General features: G+C 46.8%; 8 protein-coding genes across 8 annotated transcripts; 3 read left to right on the top strand and 5 right to left on the bottom strand.

Moving 5' to 3' along the window:
• Window positions 1–18: 18 nt before the first annotated feature.
• Window positions 19–390, top strand: N7479_004127 (LYR motif-containing protein; the record flags this gene model as incomplete). The annotated part of the gene is made up of 1 exon (XM_057251824.1): window positions 19–390. The coding sequence occupies one exon, from the start codon at window positions 19–21 to the stop codon at window positions 388–390; it is 372 nt and encodes a 123-aa protein (XP_057111149.1).
• A 557-nt stretch (window positions 391–947) lies between these two features.
• N7479_004126 (putative PP-loop ATPase superfamily protein) lies at window positions 948–2,189 on the bottom strand (the record flags this gene model as incomplete). The annotated part of the gene is made up of 1 exon (XM_057251823.1): window positions 948–2,189. One exon carries the CDS (start codon window positions 2,187–2,189, stop codon window positions 948–950), a length of 1,242 nt encoding a protein of 413 aa, XP_057111148.1.
• A 593-nt stretch (window positions 2,190–2,782) lies between these two features.
• On the bottom strand, window positions 2,783–3,457 carry N7479_004125 (uncharacterized protein; the record flags this gene model as incomplete). Its single annotated transcript, XM_057251822.1, has 1 exon — window positions 2,783–3,457. One exon carries the CDS (start codon window positions 3,455–3,457, stop codon window positions 2,783–2,785), a length of 675 nt encoding a protein of 224 aa, XP_057111147.1.
• A 423-nt stretch (window positions 3,458–3,880) lies between these two features.
• Window positions 3,881–5,275, bottom strand: N7479_004124 (uncharacterized protein; the record flags this gene model as incomplete). Its single annotated transcript, XM_057251821.1, has 2 exons — window positions 3,881–5,084; window positions 5,139–5,275. 2 exons carry the CDS (start codon window positions 5,273–5,275, stop codon window positions 3,881–3,883), a joined length of 1,341 nt encoding a protein of 446 aa, XP_057111146.1.
• A 2,957-nt stretch (window positions 5,276–8,232) lies between these two features.
• N7479_004123 (Zn(II)2Cys6 transcription factor) lies at window positions 8,233–9,687 on the top strand (the record flags this gene model as incomplete). The annotated part of the gene is made up of 1 exon (XM_057251820.1): window positions 8,233–9,687. One exon carries the CDS (start codon window positions 8,233–8,235, stop codon window positions 9,685–9,687), a length of 1,455 nt encoding a protein of 484 aa, XP_057111145.1.
• An 88-nt stretch (window positions 9,688–9,775) lies between these two features.
• Window positions 9,776–10,739, bottom strand: N7479_004122 (uncharacterized protein; the record flags this gene model as incomplete). Its single annotated transcript, XM_057251819.1, has 3 exons — window positions 9,776–10,125; window positions 10,187–10,642; window positions 10,709–10,739. The coding sequence occupies 3 exons, from the start codon at window positions 10,737–10,739 to the stop codon at window positions 9,776–9,778; spliced, it is 837 nt and encodes a 278-aa protein (XP_057111144.1).
• A 2,164-nt stretch (window positions 10,740–12,903) lies between these two features.
• On the top strand, window positions 12,904–14,193 carry N7479_004121 (putative integral membrane protein Pth11-like; the record flags this gene model as incomplete). Its single annotated transcript, XM_057251818.1, has 5 exons — window positions 12,904–13,144; window positions 13,203–13,270; window positions 13,321–13,694; window positions 13,753–13,823; window positions 13,889–14,193. The coding sequence occupies 5 exons, from the start codon at window positions 12,904–12,906 to the stop codon at window positions 14,191–14,193; spliced, it is 1,059 nt and encodes a 352-aa protein (XP_057111143.1).
• A 297-nt stretch (window positions 14,194–14,490) lies between these two features.
• N7479_004120 (uncharacterized protein) lies at window positions 14,491–17,721 on the bottom strand (the record flags this gene model as incomplete). Its single annotated transcript, XM_057251817.1, has 5 exons — window positions 14,491–14,739; window positions 14,798–14,902; window positions 14,957–16,158; window positions 16,212–16,253; window positions 17,289–17,721. 5 exons carry the CDS (start codon window positions 17,719–17,721, stop codon window positions 14,491–14,493), a joined length of 2,031 nt encoding a protein of 676 aa, XP_057111142.1.
• Window positions 17,722–17,928: the final 207 nt, after the last annotated feature.

Raw genomic sequence — 17,928 nt, 5'->3', positions numbered from 1 at the left:
AACTAAAACCACTCAAAAATGGCGACAATCCAAGCGCGCACAACCTACCGTGCCCTCCTCCGCGAACTCCCACGCCGCAACTATTCAATCCCCTCCCCACTCCACCAACAGCTGCGCGCAATCTTCCGCTCAGAAACAGTACCATCGACCTCATCAGAATCAAACACCCTGCCATTCTCAATCCCGAAAACAGACGAGGAACGCACCCTCCGCATCCAAGAGGCAGATCAGTTCGCTCAGTATGCCCGCGCCCAGCGTGTCTACTCTGAGCTCCTGGAGCGCTACAACCCTGGTATGAGCATGGACGAGGAAGAGAAGATTCGTCTTACAGCTAGACGGGTTGGGTTTGATTTGCCTGATTTGCATGTTCCTGAGGGTCAGTCTAGTTGAGATGGTCTGTTGGTGGACTGTTGATTGTGGACACGGTCGATGAGATATGCAGTCTGGGTCTATGGCATCGGCAGATTGTACTGGACTTGGTTGTCTGTTGTCTGTTGTCTGTGTGGATAGTGTGATTTTGCTGGGATGCATGTATTCGATGGAATGGCGTTGTTACATATGTTGATTTTGGGATTTGTATACTACGGTTTATGTATAAAATAAAATAGAGAGCATTGCCAAGTAGCATGAATTTGTTCTTTTTGAAACTTCCTCTATGCTATGTATCAACTCTGGGTGAAGAGGCATTTAAATTGATGCTTCAGTCGTAACTTGGGGTATCTGATATTTAGATCCTCTTGATCTGAAAACTTGTTATTGCGAGCCACGTGGGTTGCCGCACAGTGTTTGGAGCACCGAGAATGGACACCTGACGTCAAGACTGGGTGTGATTGTGTTGCAGAAGTGACGGCCTAGCAAAAGGGTCATGGTGGAAATGCCCCAGAACCTTGAGGACGCTAGCGCTGAGAGTTGGGCTTTTGAAGAGACGTGCTTCTCTGATTGACTTTTCAAGTAGCACTGAGCTGGGCACGCTCCATCTGTCTCATCAAAGTCGAACTGCTTTCTTCATCTTCCATGCCAACGCCAACTTCAATCGCAGTCTTGGGCCGGTTCCGGTTCAGACCATCTAGTAGCGTACACGCTTTGCAAATTCGCTGGCTGGAAATGTAGTTACAGCGCTCGCAGTGTTTGATAGTCTGCGCCTTGACAGCCTTACCCGTCGGGCCGCGGTTCGCCTTCACGCGTGAACCATTAGGAAGCTTGATTTCGGTCTCGAGCGACTCCGCTTCCTCGTTCTCAGCGAGCTGCTCCTCCATTGCAGCCATCTCTCCTCCACTAGTTCGGCCATTCTGACTGCCACAGCCACCAGCCGATTCCTCCTCCGCACCAAACTGCTTGGATTTGCCAGCGCCCCGGACTTCCACCGGCACAAGCGCCGCCATGTCCTCGCCACTCTTGACGATATCGAGGATCGAACTGGGGCGAATCTTCTCAAGATCTTTAATCAGGGTACGCGCACTGCCGCGGAATGCCTCAGGCGAGTAGATACATTCGGTGGTGAAGTAGTCGAGCTGACGGTGGTGAGCGTACAGGACAATCTCCTTTTCGTAAGCGTACTTGAGAGGCTTGCTGCGCTTGATATCTGAAGCGTCGGAGCTAGTGATGATACTAGTACCGCGAGACAGACGGGGGAGATCACCGCGCAGGAGATTCATCATAACAGTCTCTGCGACATCATCCGCATTATGGCCTGTGACAACGTGCTTGATGCCCAAGCGGGCGGCGCCTCGGTCGAGCGCCTGTCGCCGGAACACTCCACAGTACGTGCAGTTGCCTTTCTTGCCCACTTGTTCCACCACCTGGTCCATTGTCCAGCCGTAAAGCTCGCTGTATCCCAGGATATCAAGTGGCATCTCGTATTGTACGGCATTGCGCTTCACGGTCTCGAGACTGTCATCGCGATAACCGCGGATGCCCTCGTCGATCGACAGTAGACATAGATCCAGTCCGTAGTTGTATCGCTCGTTGAGGGTTTTCAGTACGGCTGCTAGTACTGTGCTGTCTTTGCCGCCGCTGGCTCCGATCGCGACTCGCTCGCCGGGGAAGAAGAGGTTGGTGCCGATGATTGTTTCGTGTACTTCGGTCTCGAAAATATTGATGAAACAGGCACGGCAGAGTTTGTGCCTATTCTTAGGTCGGATGATGACGGCTCGCGCCTCCTTGCAGTTGAAACACGCCGTCGGTGCCATGATGTGTTGGTTAGGCCTTGACTTGGTGGCGGAGAAGAATTTCTTTTCCCCCGCCGTCGATCTGGTGGTCCGTGCGCTTAACGCTAATCCGTGGATGGATCCAAAGTTAGATCTACTTCGCATAACTATATCAACAGGCCAGTCGTACACCTTCCCATATTTATATCATCAATGTTTTCTAATTATCACCTCACGTAGAGATACGATGCTGTGGTTTATAGAATAAGCTTCATGAGCCTGTGCTATAAGGACAGGCCCACTCACTACAATCAATTTTCGCTGTTTATCAAGATAATCATTATTCGGGCCCGAGAATCAAAAGTATATAAGTGCTCATAGTGGAAAAAGTGCAAACGTATGTAATAGTCGAAGCAAAAATACAAGAATCAGCCAGTTTGGGGCTGAGAAGGATGAGTTGAAATGTGAATGTGGTGACTGGAATCTTGTGTGTGATCGATATTTCCCTCGTAGTCAGAAACCAAAGGTTCTGCAATAGTGATGGAGCCAGCCACTAAGCCCATTCTACTGGGCGAAATGTTCTTTCAGAATTGCTAAGCTTTTCAACAACAGTGATGCATACTGCAAGCTACCGCCTAGGATTGCTCAGCGCGTTGTTGCAACCGGGTACTTCTCCGTACACCACCCTGCCCGTTGTCGTCCCGTTTAGGTTTCGCTTTCGAAGCCCTTGACGAGGACTTGATCACACCAGATGATTTTGCCATTTTCCCTTTCCCTTTCCCTTTCCGTTTGGCCTGTGGGGGTTTGGCGGGACGGCTCTCAACGGCGTTTGGCGGCAGAGGTCGAGTAGAGGGTTGGTCTACAGTCGTATAGGAGCCAAAGTACCTGACGAGGCAATCGTATGAGAAATGATTTGAAAATTGTAGAAAAATTTCCCATAAAACGGCGTTGTCGGGCGGATTATCCTCACATAAGGGATTATTGGCGAACCATATTATAGTCTTTTGCCAGGCTGTCTGGATCTCGTCAAACCTCTGTTCTTGTCGCTTTTTGAGCAGAGTTAGGAATTCATCCTTGTTATTGGCAGTCCTCGCAATCTCAGAGACGTCGCTATGCCAATTCTTTGGGTCTTGGATTGCGCACTTTAGGGTATTGTATTCGGCATGGAGTGTGGTGAAAAGAACGCTGGGATCCTTGTAACCGACTCTCCAGGAGTCCCAGTCCCACGTATCATCGTAGAGATAATCTGTGTTACAAGGAGTATGAGCCCCGAGATGGGTATCTAGTGTACGATGCCACCGCTTGGCCATAGAGGAAGTAGTAAAGATAATTTCTCTTGCTATACTGCTTCTTTAAGGTCGACCAATTCCCCCGGGGTGGGCCCTTTTGACAACGCACTAAAATAGCGGTGAACCACAACAGACGCCTCAAGTGGACCGAATTAACATTGCAGAATTAAATGAGGCTGAAATTTGAAGACATTTATTTATACATTGTATATCAATTTGTATTTTGTTCAATACGCTTTTGATTCGTTTAGTTTTCGTTTAGCATGGTGTTTTGTTCATTTCCAAGATCTAGCAAATAGCTAGGTCCGTCGATTTGATTCACAAAGGAGCAGAATGAATTTCCGCCATGAAGCGCTAGTTGACATATGCATCCAACAAGAAATCAGATTAACGATTCCACCCTTAAAGAGCTGCGTATAGTATAAATGGTCACCATTTCCATGCTCAAGCCTTTACCTTCCGATCTAGGTGTGCCACAGGCTTTCCCTTCCGACATAGGAGCCTGGCAGACCACACAGGCCACTTCTTCCGCTTAGCCACCTGTACAGCCTGGTGATAAATATGATGTCGTCTTAAACGCAGAGAGCAAGGCTTCGACCTATCAGCAAACAACTGAAGATCCTCCATCTCCCTAGCCCCTAGCTTCTCCACAGCCCTAACAGTCCGTTCCTGCGAGAATGCAAACGAAGTCCCAATAATCTTAAACTGCCGAGCCATTTGGTGGAGATTAGGAGAATGCCAGTCCTCAGTGGTCCAAAAGGGCGCCGCCTTCCAAGGTATCCGCCTCTCCTTCTTGAACGCATGCAGCCACTCCTCTGTCGATAACCGACCCTGCTCCCCACTAACTGCATGAACGCATCCACTCGTCCCCAGTGCCACATGGACCAGTGTTCGGTCCACCACCACATCAACCGGGACCTCGTCAATTGTAGATTCCTGGTCTGGATTTTCACATCGCGTCGAGAGTCTAATTTGGCGACCTGGATGTAACATATACGCTGCTGCGCAGGCTGTTGAAGGGGCTCCTTCCGAGGTTGCGAAACCGGGGTATGGAAATCTATCAGCTGGTCCGAGGACAGAAGGTCTGATGATTAGGATTTTGTCCATTTTGTTACGCTCAACTGCCTTCTGCAGGACTAATCGTTCGGCTAGATGTTTGGCGTATGCGTATGGCCATGGGAAATCATGGGTGTCGTATTCGTCAGATGAGCCGGTTTTCTGTATTGTGCTCCATGCTTGAAGTGCAATCTTGTAATAATCTTCCTCCTCCCTCCCGAGGGGATATATTCTCTCGTCCACTGAGACATCGGTTGATTCGTGGACTTTCCATAGATGGGCATTGGCGTATGCAGTGGAGAAAAACACGAAGCGCTCGAGGCTAGGGAACTTGAGGGCATATTGTGTGAGACAAATGCTAGGTGCTAGAACTGCATATGCTAATTCTCGCAGAGAGTTGTGCAGTTGAACTGATGATGCGGCGTGGAACACAATGTGTACTGTTTGTTTCAGCATTTGCAGTGTCTCTTCCGATAAATTCATCGTCGCGGTATTTCCCAATTCGCCATCAAGGATAGTAATCCGCTTGCTTTGGGTGAGGATATTTGCGACAGGGGGAGGAAGAATATTGGACCATTTTGCTTTTGCTTTACTGGTCATTCGAGTCAGTAAGTGTTGCTTTAACATATATATTTCAGTTACTCACTCGGAGCCACCCCGACATAGCACATATACTTGTTTCGGGGACGACTGACTTAAAAGCCGACACAGAAGCGCAGTTCCAATGAAGCCTGTACCCCCTGTAATGAATAGTGTCTTGCCATCATAATAGTCCCATATCATGATGGATCGTGCGGGTTGAATGTCCAATGTCCGCCTCCCTGGGTAAAACAGAAATATCCAAGATAAGAGGGCATGTATAATGCTATAAACTTGCACAAAGGACCTTCGGGTGGGTCTGCAGGCATGATAAAGGGCAGGTTAATATAATCGTTTATTGAATCTCGTGGCTGAAAGCTCAATGGCGGAAACACCGATTTTGGATGCAGATCTGCAGGCTGCAGCTGTGTGATCATACCAGGATCTCAGGACCAACCACTTGGATTATTCGAGACTAGCGAATCTCAAGCTATGAAAGTGAATGAGAATATATTTTCAAATTGGAATTGACTTACAGGAACTCGGAGTACAAGCTAAAATAATGCGTGATTAAAATGCCGATCTCAAATATCGAAATGTCAAATTACCAACCTCGCTTAAGACGAGGGGCAATATTTACATATGTAAGTTTGCCTGTAAATAAATGCACGCCGCTTCATGCAGCGCCTAGAACACCCATGCATATATTGAAGAATTAGACCAAGGCCTTGGATTCTATTTGTAAAGCTCTACAGAGCAGTGACCTCCTTCCGAATCGCGATCACATCTTCCCCGATTTATCTCGGGCCGAGCCCTGGTGGATCATCACTGATATCTTGTTTTGTCTTCACTCCAGAGCCAATGCATCGCTCTCCTTTAGCACCAAGCCAAGCTTGGATTTTCTACGATGTTACCGCCGTATGGAGTATCCAAGCTAGCACTGACTCCTGTAGGCTAGAACCACAATGCAAGGGGAATGGGACCTAGGATGTTTGAGTTGCATAAGGCAGAAACAGTCTCAATTATATCATTTCAAAATTTGTTCCAATGCTAACGTCATTGCATATGGAGTCAAGTGAATCTTTTCGAAGGTAAAGTGAAATGAAAATATTCATCCTAGTTGCGTACTACAGCTTATCAGCGAAGAGCTCTGCCTCGTAGTACCCCATCCAGGCTAGAGTTCAAAGATCCACGTTAGGCTGCTCATGCTCTGACTCAAATGTATCCCGCCAGGTTCCCCCTTTTCCCTCTTCTAGGAAGTCGCCATAATTGTTATAAAAAGGATTTGGTATATCTCCATAAAGGAAGTCGTGTACCTAGCTGTCAAGCCAGAGGCCAATTCCTGCCTTGCGCATTTGGTTGGCTATACAAATAATGAGTTTGGGTCTTGATTCCTTGTCTCGCTAGTTGCAGCATAATATATTACGTATGTCAGCGAGAAGATGATGCCAGTTCCCATCAAGGAATTCGAGGAAGCTCAATTCGATAGAACATAGGGTCTTTCGAAGCGCAGCGAGGAAATTTATCAAGTCAGATTGCTTCACTAGGAAATTTGATAATCTGAAGGAACGGAGGTTCGGCCATTCCTCCACCGGCAGGATAGACTTCAGTGGGATAAAGTGAGTGGGATTTTCCTCGATATCATGAATGGTGTCTGTTGTAACTGTTGTTTCGAAAGTGATGTACTGAATATCCTCAGTTAGAGCTTTCTTGAGGCGCCCGTTGTGAAACGAGTGCCAGTCTTCGTACTCTTCACAAGAAGTGGAATATCTAGACGACAAAAGCCGGGACGCCGAAGGATTGTAACAAGGTTGTCATATCCCTCGCACGGTTGATCAAATATAGTACAGTTGAGTCCGATCGGAAGCTGGTTGACATCGAAAACCAATTCCGACACATGATTATTGTTTTGTGCAAGCACAGACGTCGCATTTTGGAATATACGCCATGGGTTCTTTCGGGCCTCAGTGGCTTCTTTCTACGGATGGGCGCGTCGTGGTATCTCCCCATCGCTCGATGGGGGCTATCCCCGTGGAATCGGATAGTTGAATCCACATGGAAATGATCGAATCATAGGAGTCTCATATAATGGAGCGTAGAGCCATCCATGGGCTGCGGGTGTGATGGTAACTCGTTTCAATCTTTAGTTACCAGCCCTGGAGATGGACCTCATCTGACCCATGCCAACGTTGGAAACATCCCGCTATTATATTGTAGATCAGGATTTTGCCGACTCGGTAAAGGTTAGAGTACTACGGAGTAAAAGGGTAAAATCGTTGTTTACAGAATAAATGTGATAATGATAGCGATCTACCCACTTTGTATATAGCTCAAGTGTATCAAATTCTTGTATCTCTAGAAAAGCCCGAGAGAAAGCAAAAAGGAGAAGGGTAACTATTGATTAGAAACCCGCGTAGCACTATCAAATCCTACATTGCATCAACATACAACGAAACTCTCCAGTTGCCTCGCAATTCCACTGTACAGCAACGACCCCAATACATATAAACTCGCTCGCATGTACTCCGTAGTCCCGTATAATTAATGAAGACTCCGGAGATGTTCGATACATTCTGCGGCCCTTAAGAAGCAATCTACGACCATCGAGCTGACTTCCACACGTGCTATATATAGAATGCCTAGGAGCCTCAATTCTAGATGCAAGAGGAACGGGAACGAGTATATTCGCTTCGCTCTTCACTCCATGGCCAGACGCTCCCGAGTGACATTCGAGGCCATGTATAATAGCAGGAAGTAAGTCTCATCCCATTCTACCTCGGAAATCGGTATATATCATTGGAATTAATTTTACCCCTCTACCTAGGTTGCTTTGTGACATTGAAACTCATGGGATAAAAGGTCACCCATGAGTGACTATGAGTGACTATGGAAGAGACAACTGTGCAAATACTAACATTGATAGGCAATAATCCATACATATACGGTGTGGGGTTATCCCCCGCACGATATGGCGCTTGCATGAAATAGTCAAGTCCATCCGACCTCATCATGTTGCTCGGCTACTCTCTTCTTTCCCTTTATGGGGAAAGTTGAGGAGCCAGATATCTCTCTGAGAAAGCCACGCTGATGTCTGAATCAGTCTTTTTGCAACTGGTATATCTTTTACCGAATTCGCTAAGCTGAACAGCCTGAAACCAAAGATGCCCCCGCACACCCCAAAACGAGCCTGCGATCAATGTCACACATTGAAAGAAAAATGCCGACGATCGAGTGCGACAACCTCGTGCGAGCGATGTGACCGATTAAGTCAAACCTGCAAAACAACGCGAAATCTCGCGACACCCGGACGAAAACCACGTGGTGCAAGAAAACTATCCTATAATCTTCCAGCCTCTATCCTCAGCTCGGCCACCCACAATGCGAAGACTCTCGACCTATCTTCATCGAAAAGCAACACCCCATATCCACATTTCTACCTCCCCTTCGACGAGGGATTATCCAGTAACCCGGCACTATTCCCCGAACTAGACCTGTGGGAACGACACTTCCTGAATCTTATGAAAGACATTGTCGCACCATCCCCACTAGATAAATTTCTAATCGGACCGAGCTTCGTCGAGTCACACCACCGTTTATTTGTGCAGAATCTGCTCCGGCCCGCCCCTACGCCTATATTAAGAGACGCTGCAGTCGCCTGTGCGGCCGTGCTTCTCGGGGACCAATATGCGCAATACACCAAGACAGGTGTCGAAATCGGACACCGACGAGCTGCATTGGCTGTTTCGGGGTTGAGGTCGTTACAAATAGCCAAGGAGCAGGATATGATTACTGCACTCGTTTTAGGCGTGGCTATGGTCACGTTCGCTATGCATGTTGCCGATGGTCAGCCGTTTCTTATATCGCGTTATACGTTGACGCTGGTCAAGCCGGTGTATCACACTCTTTTGGCTATGGATGATCCTGGTATTATGGATTTCTTGATGTGTTTGGTTACTTTGGAGACTTTTGAATGTCTACTGAGGTCCGAGATGCCGACTATCCGCATTGGTGAACTTGATCGCTGCAATGTTGTTGATCGGTATCTTGGGATTAGCTCGTCACTTTTTGCTCATCTATATGATCTCTGCGAGGTTTGTAATTCATTGAAAGCTGCTGGTGGGAGAATGGATATTGAAATGGTTGAACGGTTGGGCACGATACAAGATACCTTGGAGAAATGGCAACCCTCGCCACCACCAGATTTGTCTGAAAGATTTACACCTTTCGAGATCACTGGGATGCTTGCTCAGGCCAATGTTCTTCGTCTTGCAGCTATGCTTATTGTACATCGGCTACGTTATGCCTTTGGGCAATGCGACGACGAGGCATTGCAATTTTCCAGCGCTCTTACTGCGGAGATCGATATGGTCTTACAATCGACAGGGCGTTCAATACCATGCACATCACTTCCATATGTGGTTGCATGCTTTGAGATCACTGGGACCGAAGCGCGAGCAGCGGTTCTCGGCAAAATTCATAAAGTCGCGACTTTCTCCAGGCAATCGCAGCTTCAAGCTAGGCGCTCCCTGTCATCAATATGGGATGCGAGGGACAGCGGGGACCGGATCTACTGGTTCAATATAGGCGATTATATACGCAAGACGCCTTTCGCATGAGTAAACATAATATTCTACTCCAGAAATAACATATGTAATTATATCAACATTTGGCTGTAGGGCAACCGTGACGAAACACTCCAAACAGCTATTTATGTCCCATCATAGCAGCCCAGGCTATCCGAGTCTTCTCGTCATGGATCTCGGGCTGTTCAACGAAAAAGAAGGTGTCTCCTGAAACGCAAACAGCCCGGGAATGCATCTCATCACCAGCGACACGCATTCCTTTGGCATCTACCATATCCACCCCAGACAGTAACTGTGATACTACACCCGTGACAACATCCATAGGAATAAATATTTCCCGTGGGAAGATCTTTTCAAGTTCCCCAGCAGCGAAAAGAGGCGTTTCCACCACCCCAGGGCACAGAGCATTGACTCGAACTCCCTCTCCCCAAAGTCTCTCACCAATAGAGCGAGTAAATCCAATGAGCGCATCTAGAAATCTGTTAGCCAGGCCTTGCGGCACATTCATTCAAAATTTTGATTCCCAACCCACGTTTACTACTAGAGTACATCGGAGTGATCACGCACGGGTATAGTCCCCCGATACTTGACATGAGTATCAAGTTCCTCTGCCCTTTCGTTGACTCCGGAGAGCGACGGAAATAGTGCATCGCCAGGTAACTTGTATGCAGTGAGCCATTCAGATTAACATCGATAACTTCGGAACTCGGTTCGGGAGGAATTCCGGTCTCAGACTGGGCAAAGAAATCGACGAAATCTGCTATTCCGGCGTTCGCGAAGACAAAGTCTATCTGACCAGTAGCGTTGAACACCTTGTCAAACACAGCGGCTAGCTGCTGATAGTCACGCACGTCGGCTGGGTAGAATGTGACATTGGACAGGGAAGCTGCTGCTTCCTCGCCTCGCTCTCGGTCTCTGCCGATGATGCTGACATGCCAGATGTCGGTCTGGCTCAGGTGCTTCGCAACTGCAAGGCCGATTCCACTAGCTGTATTTCAACCTTGGTCAACCAATGAATCGTGCAATTTTTAAGGTTGTGAAGATATGCACATACTGCCGCCGGTAATAATAGCGATCTTGGTCATTTTGTGGGAATTTTAATCAAATTGTGATAGGTATTTTGGTGGAACGACGAAATGTTGTGGAGGAGGATTTGTTTGATCGTGTGGCCTACGCTAATCGTTGATGGTATGCATCTAACGAGTCATTTCTTGGAGGTTGAAAGACACCATATCTAGTTCGCTTATCATCGGATTCAACAATTGGGCAGAGAGGATGCTGATCAATCCATTGTAGGCCCAAAGCGGGGTCAGGCGCAACAAAGCATTGCCTCGACATCCAATGATGCCACATGTTTAGCGCCTGGAAAGTGTTAGTGGACAAGGATATGGATCCTGCCAAGTCATAGAATGAAAAGTGCGATCTTAAAAATGACATGCGGCTTTGCAAACATTCACAATGTTCTTACTTCAGATCGTAAAGCTGCAGTATACATGTACAATCTTTCTGGGCCGTGTGCGGGTCAGGTGAAGATTGCTCAGAGAGGATCAAGGTTATATTCGGAAATCGCCTGCACAAATGGAATGGTCTGTATCCAAACCTTGTTCGCAGTGAGGATACTAGCTTGGAAGAAGCTACCTCTTTTTTCTTTTGGATTTTCGTTGTCTCTTGAGCAACTGGGGATGATGTGGCACGTTAAGTCGATCAAGGTACATAGTCGATAGCTTGTTATCTCATTGCTGTAAGGGACTGGCGCTAAACATTGTCGGACTCTGTCGAGAGTATTGAGATACAGAATGACGAGAGCGAACGTAAACTTCGAAGCGGGAAGATGCCCAGGTGCACCTTCCAATGAGACAGTCTATAGAGAGTCAGGGGGAGACATTGCAATATCCGATAGCCCCCTTGCGAGGATCAGGGATCTTTGGTGCTCCGTACGAGGTAGTCTTATGATATTTTCTACACAATTAAGCTCTAAAATGTATTGCACAAAATTGTGCACGAACAATTCCAATTAAGAATGCATGCAATATTGCATTCGGCATTGTATTTATGTGTGCCAATGCAAGAAAAGCAGCAGGAGAGCATTAAACGAGGGGCAAGAGAAATGCGACTGGATGCGAGTGCAATCGAGTGTACTTAAGTGCATGAGACCTATATATACGTTCGTAATTATGACAAAAATGCTGCCATGTGGATCAAATACTCCGTAGCTAACGGTTTTACAATCCAGTGTGTTGCCTAATGGATATATCATATCAAGGAAGAACTGTTTCAGTATACGAGAGGATCTGCCCAAAGCCAAAACGGTTTCGTTGATATAGGATTTGATGATGCGCATTGGTTTCAATTATTGGATGATCATGGCGTTGTTGTCGGCTAACTTATAGCTCTGTGCATTGGCCACACAACACATGGAGGCAGCTGTCAGTGGATCTACGCATTGTTGCGATATACTTATCTATTTCTAATCCTCCTAACGCATGGGTAAGTCTACCCCGGCTTATCTGCATTTTAAAAAAAAACGAGGCCTGTTTATTGTAAGTCCCTTGCTTGCATTACAGGGGCCAGTTCCAAATTTCGTTGATTAATCTTCCGGTGTAAAAGAACTTGACTTCAACGCAATGAACAACATCATTCTTCGATGCATTTTTCCAGTGATCTTTTCGATCAAAAAGCAATATGCTATCACACGCTGACAATCTGTCTAACCCTTGCTGTTTACTTGGTTTTCGCGAAAAATGCCTTGGAACAAAGTGGACCTCGTTCAGATGTAAATCTGATCTATCTGCTATTCCAAATTGATACGTCGGGAAATGGTTCCTTTGCCTCCATATGATTGGCGAAATATCTACGACTAATGCACACAATACCTTGTTGCCTTATGATCTGGCCACCCGTTGGCTAGTGTGGTCTTTCTTTTTCCAAGTCAATATGTTAATATTCAAATTCGCACTGGACCGTGTCGTGGCGCAAGTGCCATCTGCACGTATGTTGCAGGCCGTGCCCTGTCAATAATGTGATCAATAATCCTTTGATATCATCTTTGCGTGATTTTCCTGGATATCGAAAGTTATGACAGATCCAGGTACATAGATGGGGTCCCTTCCCTCCCCTTTCTCATCTCCTTGATGTATGAAGTATATTAGAGACACGGCGAGTCCTTAAATCATTCCAAATCGTTCAAACCAACAGCTTACACTCGTTTAATTTTGCCCTGTTGGAGTTGATACACCGGATCTATCTGTCATGTCTTCCCCAGACGAATCCTCTGCCCCCACATGGACAGAAGGAGACTTCGAACACCCGAACCAGAAGCTACGCCGGTCAATGGTTATTGCATTGGTGTTTGCTTACACTTTGTCGACTCTTTCCGTTGCTCTGAGGATCCTGGCGAGGAAGATGACAGGTAGCAAGCTTTTCATGGATGACTACTTGATCATGATGGCTCTGTTCTTCAAGTATGCATGCTCCAGTGGAGTCGTTGTTCGTGAGTGAAATCTCAATGCTGCACTGTCAAACAAGCTTTATACTAATACCGTTATTAGTCCTGTTCAATGGAATGGGGTCACACATCACAATGATCCCAGCCAAGAACCTGCTGGTTTACTTCCAAGTACGTACCACCCTGGCTGCATATGAAGTACATGCATTGACTTGAGATAGCTCGGATTTGCCAACGCCTTCATCTACACTGGCTGCATTGCCTTCATCAAATTCTCCATTTTGGCGCTGTACAAGCGACTCTTTGCAGTCCGACACATGACAATTGCAGTGAATTTCATGTTTGGATTCATCGCTCTCTGGGTTGTGGGTGTATACGTTGCCGGTGCTCTTCTGTGCATTCCCGTCAGCAAGTTCTGGAACCCGTCAATTGAAGGAGCCTGCCTCGACCCAGCCAAATTCTACTATGGCATGCAGATCCCAAACATCATTTCCGACATCATTCTCTTGATCATGCCTATGAACGTCGTGTGGACATTACCGATCCCAAAGTCCCAGAAAATGCTTCTTTCTGGAGTCTTCCTCGTCGGTGGCTTGTATGTTTGATAATCCTATTCGTGTTGCAGCGGAAACATACTAACCCTTCGTGTCTAGAACATTGATCTTCGATATCTTCCGCCTCATTGCCATGATTAAACTAGTCGAGATGGGCCCTGATATTACTTGTGAGTATTGACCATGCTAATATTTATTTCAATCTCCCGATCTATATCACTAACTATTTATCTAGATAACCAAGTTCCCGTTATTGTGTGGACTTGCATTGAAGCAGCAGTTGGAATCATGGCTGCTTGTCTCCCTAATCTCCGCCCTCTGTTCAAGTTGGGTAAACGAAACTTCTGGTCTAACCTTCGTTCCTCCAACAACGTATCGGAGATGTCCAGTAGGACTCTTGTGAGCTTGGGCAACCCTGGAGGTACTGTCACCAGCATCGCTACCAGTCATAAAAAGAGTGACTCCTATGTGATACATCAAGGTCTTGCGGAGCCTCAGTATGAAGACTACAAGGACGAGAGGGCGATGGAGAGAGTTTAGTTTTGCGGAATATTCAGGGAATGGAAAGGGAACATGCGGATTGCACTGGGCGGGGGGTTTGGGGGAGTCGGGCGAAACAGGAAAACATTGGCACATTCATTTATATTCTTCTTTGTGATACCTTAAGACTTAACGTCTTCATTCTTTTTTATATAGATACTTTCATGAGCTTGTCTTAAAATATTATACCATTTCTTAATGTCACTGTTAAGATCACGTCCTTCGGTTGATGGAGTTTCAATAGAAACAAAGGGAATTTCCGATTTGCTGATTATTGTGATTGGAAGAGATTAACATCTAAATAGTCCGATGGCTAAGCTGATTTGCCGCCATTTTCCTGTAACTCGCTGCAGTAGCAACCCTAGCCTTCTTACCCCAGATGAGAAGCGGGATAGGGATTAACAGAATCACAAATGCAACAACTGCAACCAGAATGTGCAAGTCTCGCATGCCCATCCCATTGACCCAGGGTGTCAGGACAAAAAGCACAATCACCGAGAAGATGTTTCGCATAAAGATCACCCCAACCAATGCGTCACCAATGATCTAAAAGTCATCATGTTAGAATGAGAGCAGAATGACCCGGAATGAAATAATCACTCACATCTTGATAGCAATCCATGAGATAGGAAAGCGCGATACCGCTAACGGCAGCAAGCGAGAACCCATAGAAGCCAAACCCAACAGCAAGAAGAGCCCAATGCACACCCTGGATAGTGTTAGAGAAGTTCAAAATGTGCTTTGAATGCGCTACGTTACTCACACTGGCAATTCCCAAACCGAACATGAGTATTCCCGCAGGGGTAAGAACGGCAATAGGAAGAGCAAGCCAAAGACGCATCTCCGGTTCATAAATACCTCCATTGCGCTTGGATAACCACAGAATAGATTTATCGCTCAAATGCCCACCAAAGGGAAAACCGAGAACACCGCCAACAAATGGAGCCACATTCATGAGGCCAACGCCAACTGCATCAAAATTATAGGGCGGTACAATCAGGTAGGAAGCCTGTAGCGAAGTCATGATCGCGAATAAACTCAGCATAGACCCGTATGTGATAGCCACATACCCAACAGCCGGGAAGGTAAAGAGTGCCACGATCGGTTGGTAAAAATGTGGCCACAGCGCTTCGTCAGTGGTGGTCACTAAAGCCATGCGCTGGAAATAAGTCTTCATCTTAATGTCCGGGTTGATATTGGACGGCACACGGGTGGCGATCTCATTGGCGCCCTTTGAGTCTGTTACCTCCGTATCCTTATATGGGTTTGACGGTTCTCCAATCACTTGTTCCGTGGCAGTAACCTCCCGACCATTCAGAACGGGGATATATTTCGATTCCTCGAAAAGGAATATCACACAGATTAGTGTGACGCCGAAGAAAATCACACACCACCACCACATCCATCTCCACCCTTGTGCGACCACAATGTATCCCGATGCTACGGGGCCAAGGAATGCTCCTGTCGACTGGCCGATGACGTACCATCCATTCATCGTGGCGTGCTGGTGCACGAAGAACATGTCTGCGATAGTAATCTGCACGATGATCTCGCTGATTGCGCCGCCGATGCCGGATATGAGGCCGCTGCCCATTAGATCGCCGACAGTGTAAGTCTGTGCCTGCCAGATGCATGATGCAAACTGCAGGGCGACGCTGAATATGTAAATTGGGCGTCGACCGTACTTGTGGACTAGAGGCATGAAGAAAATACAGCCTATCGCAAGACCGCCGTAGTTGACGGCTGCTTGGGCGTTGAGTATATCGACTGAGAAGTTGAGTTCTTCTTGAATTGGGCCCCATGCCGTGAAGCCGATGTCGAGTTGTACGAAGGTCCATAGCACGAAGAAGCTGACTAGGGTGAAATTGAGCATTTTGCGAGATGTTGACCAATTGAGGGGATCATTGGGGTCGGCTGATGGGGTGGGGAATAACACCAGTTGGTCCCCGGATCGGTGAACTGATTCTGTAAGTCAAAGTGTATCTGTATTGTAGTGTTTGTGGATCGCAGTCACTTACTATCCTCTAGTTTGACTGTTCCTGGAGCCCAGACGGTCTCATCTCGATCAATGTCGTTCTCCATAGTTGATAGTTGGATACTGGAGGGAAAGTTGAACTTGAGCGAGCATGATGGACATGGTCTTCTCCCTATCTATTTAAGCCATCTATTGCCTTGAACTTGTGGAGATACGAACCATAGTCTTATCAAATGTAAATATACTGCGGGGAAATCCCGAGTATACTGCCCAGATCCTGGTGATCCTGATAATATCGCATTTGGTCGAATCAGGAGACGTTAAACATGCCGGCTTGGCGGACTTCGGGTTTGACAGGAAGCTTCCCCCGCCAATTCCTTCGTTATCTTTGATTTCTATAGGCCTAGCGATTGTACTTGTCTCTTCGAATTTCCCTGTCAAGCTAAGCTTCTAGCTCCTGCAACACGCTTAAACTAACCCTGGAGTACCGATAAGGCGAAAACAACTGACCTCGTGTGGAGAAACAGAGAACTGGGTTCTAAACTATGCAATATGATGTCGGATCGAGTGCAAACACCCCACAATTGATTAGGGCTGCATAGTTACCCTGGATTGGCTTGGATATGCAGGCCACTATGGAATGCTAATTGTATCTCCGTTGACCGCCATGATCCAGCATCCCCTGGTTTACGCCTCATATCCAACTTGCAAGGTGTTATTCCTTTTAATTTCATAATTCCAGTATCAGAGATCTTGCACTACCCTTTTTGCCTCTTATCCATTACCATCTATCTATAGAGATACCAAGGATTAAGACATTCAAACAACATCCGAATTTGAAAGCAAACTATTAAAACTTACTCAAGTGACCAAATATAAGCACGAAACATCTCCCGACTATAATCGCTCCACGGGTAAATAGTAAGATCAAAGTCTGGCTGCAACAATCTCCGATCCCTCTCACTCAGTCGAAATCCACGTTCAGTATTACAACAAGCACACTGAGCCGTGCAATGACCCCAGCCCTTCTTCCTGGTCGGATCAGGGGGTTTCTCACAGCATTTGCACTCACGCCCACAGCATCCACCCCTTCTCGCACAATCATCCCGCAACCACCCACTCCTCAGATACCACTGCGGCTCCCTTCGAATCCACATATATCCGCTCTTGATAGGTCCGACAGGACACCCCGCTAAGATCGTGTCGTATGTCCGCTCAAGACGGGTGTACTCATGGTCTAGAGATATTATATCCTCGATCATGTCCGGTATTAGGATTGTTTTGGTTGCTTCGTCGGAGGAGGCTTGGAACTTTTGAATACAATCCTTGAGGAACTTCTCGTGCTGGGTAGTTTCGCGTAGACGCTCTTCTGTTTCGATGATTGATTGCGCCCATCGCGATATCAGGTCGCGGTCCGTCTCCCAGAATATATGTCGCTTGCCTCGGATAATTTGCCAGTTGACCCATCTGCCAGAGCGCTCTGCGGCATCTTGCACGAATTCAAGGATACCCTCGAGCTCTGGGAATCGTATTTGCTTGACTAGGCTCTTCATTTTGCGCTATTTTGAAAATTCCTATGGAAGACGACTTGAGATTATTTGAAAAGGTAGGTTACTTACATCACTTTTTATCATCCGATTTGATATTGTGAATATGGTTTACGCTTCCATGGTGGAACGTTGGTATAGTTTATTGCCGACCATTTCCAAGCGACGCAACAGTATTACAAACTCCATAAACAACCAAATCGGGGTCCCAAA

Source organism: Penicillium vulpinum, assembly GCF_028829585.1.
Source record: "Penicillium vulpinum strain IBT 29486 chromosome Unknown utg000002l_segment0_segment0, whole genome shotgun sequence".
NCBI classification, from domain to species: domain Eukaryota; kingdom Fungi; phylum Ascomycota; class Eurotiomycetes; order Eurotiales; family Aspergillaceae; genus Penicillium; species Penicillium vulpinum.
The sequence above is the reverse complement of the archived record's forward strand: the minus strand, read 5'-3'. Positions and strand labels throughout refer to the sequence as shown.